General features: G+C 45.8%; 2 protein-coding genes across 13 annotated transcripts in view; one reads left to right on the top strand and one right to left on the bottom strand.

Moving 5' to 3' along the window:
- LOC109971803 (NACHT, LRR and PYD domains-containing protein 3-like) overlaps window positions 1–10,058 on the bottom strand; it is a 64,634-nt gene that overhangs the window by 33,334 nt on the left and 21,242 nt on the right. The window lies entirely within an intron of this gene.
- The window catches only part of slc8a1a (solute carrier family 8 member 1a), a 43,190-nt gene that overhangs the window by 29,122 nt on the left and 4,010 nt on the right, over window positions 1–10,058 (top strand). For 5 of the 12 annotated variants that reach the window (XM_020620329.1, XM_020620326.1, XM_020620325.1 and 2 more), the window contains exons 3-8: window positions 3,661–3,767; window positions 5,358–5,378; window positions 5,563–5,580; window positions 8,602–8,670; window positions 9,023–9,150; window positions 9,907–10,006. In XM_020620329.1, the coding sequence (XP_020475985.1) occupies window positions 3,661–3,767; window positions 5,358–5,378; window positions 5,563–5,580; window positions 8,602–8,670; window positions 9,023–9,150; window positions 9,907–10,006 (443 nt within the window). Of the gene's footprint in view, window positions 1–3,660; window positions 3,768–4,477; window positions 4,582–5,357; window positions 5,379–5,562; window positions 5,581–5,678; window positions 5,694–8,601; window positions 8,671–9,022; window positions 9,151–9,906; window positions 10,007–10,058 lie in introns of all 12 variants that reach the window. The other 7 variants (XM_020620332.1, XM_020620331.1, XM_020620335.1 and 4 more) reach the window with 7 other exon arrangements.

Genomic DNA, 10,058 nt, shown 5'->3' with positions numbered 1-10,058 from the left:
CAAATCAAAGGCACCTAAAAACAGGGCAGAGCAGCACTGGAGAGAATCAGGAACAGCAGTAGAGACTAAACAACCAGAAAATCAAGAACAATCGAATATTACTCACACAATTAATCCCACAATGGGGGAGAGAAACCTGTGTTTCAGCCGTAAGGATCTCTGAGCAACTACTCAAAAATACCTAAAGCAGGGCAATGAACAGTATTTGAGAGAGATCAGGAACAAGATGTTACACATGAGCCTATTTACAATGCATTTCACCCCCAGGAGCTGAATATTGAACCACAGTAGATTATTACATAGTCCCTCATACTTTCACCTAGCTTATCACTGCACTGATGTATTGTACAGTTTGATTGCTGTGGGGAGGAACGACCTACGGTAACGCTCCTTCTTACACTGGGGATGTAACAGTCTGGTGCTAAAGGAACTGTTCAGAGCCTCTACTGTGTGGTGCAGGGGATGGGAGGGGTCGTGCATGATGGATGTTATTCTGACTGAGCTGTTCACTGAGACACCTCCAATCAGTCTCAGTTTCTGAGTAGGATAAAGGTCTCTGTGTGGACGCAGCTCCTGTCAGATCTTCTGGTTGGAGACTTGTATCTTCAGGAGTTCCCAGTGAGGATGTGTGAACAGAACTGCTAAGTGTGACAGGAGCCTCAAGCCGCTGCTGTTCATGTGGAACAGAGTACTGGAGTCTGATCCTACTGCTTCTGGATTTTCACAGCCCAGTGTTTAGGAAACTTCACACTTCAGCTCCAAATACCTTTCAACAAACCTCAGGTAGTTCACGAACATCTGGCACATCTGATTGGTCAGGAGTCAACACATGTGGGTGTTTTAAACCTCCCTCACCGCTCTGAGGCCTCCATGATGAGTTCAGGGTCCAGGGAAACAGTTTGATTGCTCTTTTCACCAATCAGACGAACTATACAAGTTGTTAATTAGTGAACTCATTAATTAAAACTTGATTAGTTTGACTCCTTAATTATGTAATATTTAATAATTTGTCTATTCCCTGTGATTCCAAAGGAATATTTAATAAAGATTAAACAGAAATAGAAGAGTAAAATAAGGTATAAATGAAAATGAACAGAGGCAGTGCAGTCTGTATTAAATACAGTTTAACTTTTTATTAGACAATACAAATTGAATAACAGGTGTCTGTCTTCACTAGAGCTGATGTGATTAGTTGATCATCATTTATCCTTTTCTGTAACTTTCCAGTGAAACAAAAGTGGCAGGACATGCAGCTTGTCTGTGTGATAACAACCTGAAAGATATCGCCTTTCTTCTTCTTCTTTGGGCTGTTCCCGTTAGGGGTCCCCACAGCGAATCATCTGTTTCCACCTAACTCTGTCCTCAGCATCCTCTACTCTCACCCCAGTTAACTTCATGTCCTCTTTTAGCACATCCATATATCTCCTCTTTGGCCTTCCTCTTGACCTCTTGCCTGGCAGCTCCATCTCCAGCATCCTTCTACCAATATAACCACTATCCCTCCTCTGCACATGTCCAAACCATCTCAATCTGGCCTCTCTGACCTTGTCCCCAAAACAGCCAACCTGAGCTGTCCCTCTGATGTGCTCATTCCTAATCCTGTCCATCCTGGTCCCTCCTAAAGAGAACCTCAACATCCTCATCTCTGCTACCTCCATCTCTGCCTCTTGTCTTCTCCTCCCTGCTACAGTCTCTAACCCATACAGCATAGCTGGTCTCACTACTGTCTTGTACACCTTTCCTTTGATTCTTGCTGCCACTCTTCTGTCACACAACACTCCTGACACCTTTCTCCACCCACTCCAACCTGCACTCACCTCTTCACCTCTTTCCTACAGCATGGTAGCATGCTGATGTTAGCATTTAGCTCAAAGCACTGTGCATGGCAAGAGACACACCGGTCCAAGTTGGGGTCTCATCTGTGCATTAGCTGTGGGGCCCTCTGTCACAGTCCGTTTACTGGTCCAGGTAGTCCTCAGCCTGTGTACAACATCGTGTGATGTGATGATGTCATGGCGATGTCATCAGGAAGTCTAGGTTACAAACTGAAGGTGTTTTCTAATATACATACTTCTCTGTACTTATGTTCTTGTGAAACATCATCAGTCACAGCCCGGGTACTGTTCCAGTTCAAAGCCTGCATCCAGCCGAGTACACATATCCCACTACAAGTATCCCAGAATGCACTGTGTGCCAGCTATTGCAGTTTGAGCCAGGCTCAAGGCTGTTATAATTTTTATCCTAGGACTGTTATTATTTCCACTTTATAATGTTTTGACCTATTTTCAGGTAAGAAAGTCTTTCACTGAGACTGAGAATATGTGGTCAGTTTATCAAGTAATGCCAATTTGGAAGCTTTATCTGACATTTTCAGAGATGCCAGTGCCTGCTAACGGACCAGTCAGCTATAATTATCAGGCAGCTGCACCTCATTCAGAGCACAGTACTGGTGTTCCAGTTGCACATTGAGAATACTGCGCCCTTTCGTTCTCAGGAGGTTGTACTTAAAGTCCAAACTCACAAGTACAGGAGTCCGAACTTGCCATACTAGGTATTGATAAATGCTTGAGGCGTGACATTTAAAAATACAGCTGTTTACCAGGCAGGGAGGCTCAAATTAATTCTGTTGCATTATGGGAAATGTTGGATCCAGTATTTTTAGACTAAAGTCAGGCAGTCTCTTTGCTAACCTGCCCAGACATTTACCTTTGTCTGCCATGAGTTCCCCAGCCTCACAGCAATACCTTAGTGGCGTGCTCCTTTAATTTGCCGGTGTCTGTTTGTTTCAGTTTTCTGGGTTGAAGTGGCTGTTGGATCTTTGTTGACAGGCTGCAGATGTTCGCTGATGTTTTTGGCTCCCGAGCTACTCTGCTGTGTGTGGATTCCCAGCTCGGAGGTTCACATGTCATGCTGCTGTGTTGGCCAGATAAACATCACGCTGCTCTCGTCCTTATTAGGGCAGCCTGTGTGCAGCAGCAGCAGGATCCTGCTCATCGTCGCAGCATCTGCCCATAAAGTAGACAGATAACGGCAGCATGTTCCTCTCAGAGTCAGCGACAGGGGAGGTCACAGCTGGCCCCCAGCCCCGTCTCCAGTACTTTTAATCTCAACTTCTGTTTCCAGAGAAAAGTCATGGGGCTCATGTAAAACTGCACAGATAATAAGCAGACCCACAGTCACACTGCACCTACAGCTCCACCATTGTTCTGTACATTAACCTCCAGTGGCTCCGTGTTACAGAACAGTGTTTCTGATAAACCAACACCCAGACGCCTGAAACACAAACCGGTGCAACAGACTTTCTAGCTGTGTCATGATGTTTCAGCTCTGGGCTGGAAGTCAAATTGGTCTAACATCCTTTGTTTTTGGTTCTGGAGAGACTCGACCCTCCGAGCTTTGTGCATGCAAAGTCTGTGTGTGTGCACCGACACACCGGCTGAGAGGTGACTGGACATGTGTGGCTTGTGAATCACAGTGAGTGAAGGCTTTGGCTTCTTATGGCACCGAACAATGAGTTTTCATACAACCACGGGGTTATCAGTGCTTACAGTGATCAGCTTTTTTCTCTTTGACCTCATGTCTCTGTTCCCTTTGTTTTCTGTCCTGCATCACACCTCAGACACGTGCACACTTCTCCTTCTCTTTGTCTTTCTGTTTCAGCAAAACTATTCAGATCGGTATAATCGTTGATGAAGAATATGAGAAAAACAAGAACTTCTTCCTAGAGATCGGAGCACCTGAGCTGCTGGAGATGAGTGAGAGGAAAGGTGGGGCTGTCCTCATCCTGTGCTGTGTCCCCATCCTTATCACTAATGACCTTTGACCTTTGGCCTCGCAGGGAGAAAGGTCAGATTTAAACTGACGGTTAAAGTCACAGTGAACGAACGGCTGTAGCACCTTCAGTTCAGATCAGAGCTGAACTGATCACAGGTTTTCTCACTCGCACCTCAGTGACATGTGAGTACACAGACATGAAACGCATACTGACTCAGTGCGACGTCCACGTCCTGAGAATCTTGCCATCTTTGATGTCCCTCCACAACAAACATCCACAGGCCCACTGACAGGCCAGAGAGAAGGGGCTGTCTGACAATACTCCCAAGTTCCCTTCAGTCTCACAGCAATCCAGTGACAGTTGTGTGTACATCCATGGGGACACTGCACACAGGAGCTGCTCGCTGACTCCATGGAAAATGACCTTTTAATTGGCTCATAACACTAAAACCGTAGCTGATCAGGTGAAGCGGTCATAGTTCTTTCATGGTGACTTTATCCTCAGTGGCCGGATGAGGTGAGGCCACTCCCTCGTTACTACAGCGTTACCATGGCATTACCACGGTGTTTCCACAGTTACGCAGACACCATAACCAAGGCCTCCTGTCAGATTCCACCCATCGGTCTGTCCGAGTCTGTTTGAATGTGTGTGCAATCCATGACCCCTGACCTCTGAACCCCCACCCCCCGTTGTTGTCTGCAGGAAGACCATAGCTGTTAGAATAACTGACCACGAGGAGTACGATAAGCAGACCAACTTCTACATTGAGCTGCAGGAGCCATATTGGAACAGGAAGAGGTGGACAGGTGTGAAGACGCACCTCTGACCTCTCTGCTGACTTTTAACCTCTCCTTCAGCTTCACTATTACTGCTGTCGCTCTGCTCCCTCCTCCTCCACAGCTCCATCAGCTGACGTGGTTCTTAGTTATTACTGGAGGGACTGTAGAGCCAGGTCAGGACTGGTTAGGACAGTCAGGACTGGCTGACCCAGGTCAGGACTGGTTAGGACAGTCAGGACTGGATGGGACAGTCTGGACTGGTTAGCACAGGTCAGGACTGGCTGGCCCAGGTCAGGACTGGTTAGCACAGGTGCTCTGCACTCCAGTTTCTCCCTGTCTTATTAAACCTGTCTGTGTCTGCATTTGTTTTGGTTTGGACATGCACCAAATGTAACATAACGTACTAAACATCAACCAGGATTCACAACATTGATGTTAACAGAATAACAAGTTATTACAGGTTTTAATCAACACTGATGTATTTTCTGACAGTCCACAGTTCAGGGCCCAGTTCTTCCTACACGAATAACTTCTTTTTCATCAGATCCAGATCTGGAATAGCAGCAGGTCAGTTCCTGGATCAGGACCAAAGGTTTTTCAGAAGAGCAAATGACTCCTGTTATTAGCAGGATGCTGAGAATATTAATAAGAGTTTCAGTCAGAACATGTAGGTTGTGGAGAAACTGAACTAGAAGTGAACGTCTCCTGCTGCTCCGACTGGATCTGAGTCTTCTTGGTTTCATCTGTCTTGTTTTTCTGTCACTTTCTCTCTGATCTCTCTCTCGTCTGTTCCTTCTCTTCAGCCGTGTTGCTTCAGGAAGTCGGTAAGCTGCTCGAATTTGTCTGTTTTCTGTCCTGCTCACTGTTTGTCACCCAGTTTCACTCTGTCAGCCTTGAAGCATAATTATGTTCATGCATTATCAGAATATTTGTATTATTTTAGTAAACAGCCACCACATGATGAGGGGCAACTTCTGACTTTTTGTTTCCTATCTCCTTACCTTTCAGGTGGATTTGTCAAGACAAGTAGGTGAACACAAACACTGGGACTCTGTGCACTCGGTTTTCAATGGTTTACTGTTGCACTCGAGTTAACTCCTGCTTTTTGTATGGCTTCTCGGTAGACAAGCAGCTGTATGGTAAGACACCTGTCAGTGGTGTGAATGTTTGCTTTAAAGTGCTTTGACACTTGAGGCAACGATGTATACGATCACAGAGATGCAGCCGTCTCAGCTGGCTCTCATTTAGCACACAACCACCCCCGTTAGTCTGTAGCTTCAGAACAAACGTCCTGCACCAGTCGCCCCCGTGAGGCTGGGTCACTGTCGGCAGCAGGTTTAAATCAACTCTCACTTTCTCAGGGCCTCGTGGCCACTGCCCTGGGACATGGTTTTACTTTCACACATCGGTCTTTGTACAGATTAAACACTGTAGCTGTTTTGACCTGTTTCCAGTCTTTACACTAAGCTAAGCTAACCAGCTGCTGGCTTCATATGTGGTGTGCAGACATGAGAGTGGGACCAGTCTGAACAGCGAACAAGAAGAAGAGGAATTCACTAAATTTCTAACTGTCCCTTTAAAACACTCAAACACAACAAGCTGGTTAAAAACAAATAGTTCAGATTAAATCAAATACAAAAAGACTCACCTGTTTGTTAAATGAGAGCTTGTCTTTGATATTATGTCCACTTCAGACATAATACAGATGTCAGCTGAGGAGAACATCTGGAAACAGACTGTTCACATCCAACAGATCTCTAATAGATTCATGTGGAAGCAACAGGTGCCCACTCAGAACCTCTTCCTGTGAGTCACCTGAGTGTGGTAGGAGGTTCATTAAAGGAAGACACTGTGAGGAACTGCTACAATGAGGAAGGGGTCTGCTCATCGTAGCGGTCCTCAGAGAGTCTCCTTTGGAACGTTTCCTTGTGTTTCCACTGTGATGTCTGACATCTGGACAACTGAAGGTTTCTGGAGACCTTCTGTCACAGCATGTCTGCATTTTACTCCAAGTCAAACTGAACGTGAGGTGTTCTCAAATGCATTAACGCCTCAGTGCTGAGGTGTGGTGGCTGAACAGTCATAGTGGAAACGTACATGACATCAGTCCTCAACACACTGAAGCACTGAGCCCCATGACCACATAATCTCTGAACATGCGTTTGAACAGCATTCGGCATACAGCCGTTAGACTTCCTCTTTGGACACTGGCCTTCAGAATAAAAGCAGTGGAGATTTTAAGCCTGTGTAGCCACTGGGTAAAAGGATCAGGAAAGACCTGTCCTGTCAGCCAATCAGAACAGAGCTGTATTCATGTGTAGTGAACATAAAGCACAGGTCAGGTGATGTTTTCTGAGCTATAACTTGTTCCTTAACAATCCAACAGGAATTGTTCCATTAGTTTTCAGTCATGCTATGTTGTCCTGATTTTTCTGAGCCCAGAAATCAGTCTGCCACCGCCTCATCGAGCCAGTATTACAACCAAAAAATTGATTTCATTCATTGATTACAGCTCATATACAGCTTATCTGCTTTTATGCTGAATGGATGTATGGAAGTAAATGATGAACCTTGAGGGTCTCAGATTTCATTCATTGATTACAGCTCATATGCAGCTTATCTGCTTTTATGCTGAATGATATTCCGGGTGTATGGAAGTAAATGATGAACGGTGTTTGCCATATGACCTTGAGGGTCTCGTGTAAAACAAGTGTAACTTTGTGCAGTGAAACCAAAATCATCCCGTTGTACGGTCTGTACACCAGATGGGTCTGCCTTTGAGAACACAACAAACTCGACAGTTGTTGGAGTTTATCATTCACTCTGGTTTGTGTGGCAGCACTAATGTGGTTCAACCTCCTCCATCAATGTGCGCTCGCTCTGCACAGCCTAAAGCTGAGACTCAGACTAGATCTATGACTGAAACTGTGTTTGATCTACAAAGACGAAGTTACCTGCAGCTTCAGGGATTCTCACACATACACAGAATTAATTTGAAAACATTAGCAGCCCAGCAGCAGCTCAGCCAACCAATGAGCCAGAGGCTCAGCAGCACTAAAAGAATTCATCCTCTGCCTGGCTGGTCAGTAGCTTCACTTTTCCACAGTGTTGTCCACGTGAAGGTGGCTGGTAAATGAAGTGTTTCCTAGCTGAACTCAACAACAGACCAAACCATTAAACCCACAACAGAACTGTGTTGATCACCATGATCATTATGGAGGAGGGGGACTGCTGCACTGCTTTTCCACTAGACCAGTCCGCCTCAGTCACCCTGCACACAGCGACCTCTAGTTGCACATTCACCCTAACCCTGCTTCTTGTTGTGATTTGCTGTTGTACGTCACCATAGCACTGTACACTGTGTGTAGCCAGTGTGGTTTTTATCTGTTGTCACAATGAGCACATAGTGTCCACCATGAGGCAGCCTTCCCAGAATCACTGGAGAGTTCAAGAAGCTCAGCCTGAGAGTGTTTTCTTTATTCCATCCACAGCAGAACACTAGCTCTGCAGGCTAACGCAGCACCTGGCTACACTCAGTCAGTCTTCCCGCTCCCCACTGGTGTAATCTCTACACACAGTGACCAAACAGGACAACAAAGAAAACCTGGCAGTCCTTAGTGGGTCCCACCAACAGGTCGTGTGTCGCCTCCACTCTTCTGACTGCAGGCATTCATACTACAGACACTGCTGACCTCACTCACCCTGTGGCGTGACCATTCACTTCTCTTCACACATTCACTCCACCTTCGACCTCCTCTGCAGCTGAGGCTGATGGGAAACTGTCTCACTGAGCATGCTCTGTTTTCCAGCCTGAGGCCTGTTTCATAGTCCCAGACATCATTTGCGTTGGTCCCATCAGCTTCATGCAGACACAGCAGCTCATAAGTAACATCAGGTTTCATATCAGTGATGTTGTTGGTCACCACCTGACTGTACTGAGCGTGTTGCTGTCAGGCTGCCACGTCTCGCTTTGCTTCAGATGCTGGTTTTGACTTCAGCAATAGAAGCCATGGTTTCAGCAGAATTTGTTTCTGTTCACCTGCTCAGGTAGAGACATCTACAGGAAGGTCCAGGGACGGGACCGCCTCGCCCCCTCCACCATCATCAGCATCACAGGTGCAGTCATGTGTCCATTCATCCATTTATTCATGCCTCAGTTCAGTAGGTTCATTCATCCATCCAACCAGCAATCTATCACTCCATCCACCTCTTCAACCATGAGTCCAGCCATATATGTCTGTCTGTCCATTCTTCAGTTCATCTGTCCATCCATCTGCTTGTCATTTTGTCAGACCATCTGTTATCCTGCAATTGGCCAAATATTTCCTTCCCTATCCACTTCATCATCCACCTGTTTGTCTGCATGTCTGCCAGTTCATCCAACTCCCTAACTCATGCTCTTTACGTTTTTCTGAATCCCTGTTTATCTTTATTCATCAGTGACCTTTAAACCCTCTGTGTGTCTTAGAGGAGGAAGGTGAGGAGGCTTTGACCAAGAAGGAGGAGGAGGAGAGGCGGATTGCGGAGATGGGCAGGCCGATGCTGGGTGAACATGTCAGACTAGAGGTCATCGTCGAGGAGTCGTATGAGTTCAAGGTGCAATCATTTTTTGTTTGACAGATGCCACAGTCATAACATCAGAAACCAGCACATAGTCAGATGTAAAGAGGAAACAGTCTGTGTGGAGGAGGAAGGAACAAAGTGTCCCCCACAACAATACCAGTCCAGTGTAGTCAGCTTCATCAGCGTCCTGTCCTGTAGTTAAAGTGGAAAATGGTCCTTTTGTTTGTGGACGCATCACAGAACCCCTTCAGAGTCTCCACTCTGGTCAGTTCTTAAAGCAAAAGTTAAGCCTTCCAGGAAATATGCTCCTTTTTTCCCCTGCAGTTCAGACTGATCAACACCTTCATGTCTGTGCAGTAAACATGAAGCTACACCCAGCAGCTTTTAGTTTAGCTTAACATAAAGACTGGAAATGGAGGGAAACAACTAGCCTGCTGAAGCCCAGGACTCATTTAGGTTCAGATTGAATTATTTACACTTTGTTTCAAACTCGTCAGGCTTTCATTAGAGGGCAGTTCTAAATACTACAGTACCCATGAGCCTCAGCAGTTCTCACCAGTCAGTACTAAATTCAAAGCATGTTGTTGTTGTGTTTGTCAGCAGAACATGATGCCATCTTTGCTGAACTCATCCAAAATAAGCTGCTGGTTGTAATTGAATGTACCCAAATTGACTTGATTACTGTCAAACCATTTTTCAAAGCATCCTGTCAATTCTCAGACTGGTCACCAGGAGGCCAAACTGATAAACCTTTAAACCTTTCATGGTGTGGACTGTGGGGTCTTTCAGAGCACAGTAGATAAGCTCATCAAGAAGACCAACCTGGCTCTGGTGATCGGGACAAACAGCTGGAGAGAGCAGTTCATGGAAGCCATCACCGTCAGCTCTGGTATGAACTGAGCCTAGCTCATGTCCTTTTTACTTGGAAAACAATTGCTTCA

The sequence above is a fragment of the Monopterus albus genome, unplaced genomic scaffold (genome assembly GCF_001952655.1).
Source record: "Monopterus albus unplaced genomic scaffold, M_albus_1.0 scaffold235.1, whole genome shotgun sequence".
Lineage (NCBI taxonomy): Eukaryota > Metazoa > Chordata > Actinopteri > Synbranchiformes > Synbranchidae > Monopterus > Monopterus albus.
Note: the sequence above shows the minus strand (reverse complement) of the source record. Positions and strands in the feature narration are given on the sequence as shown.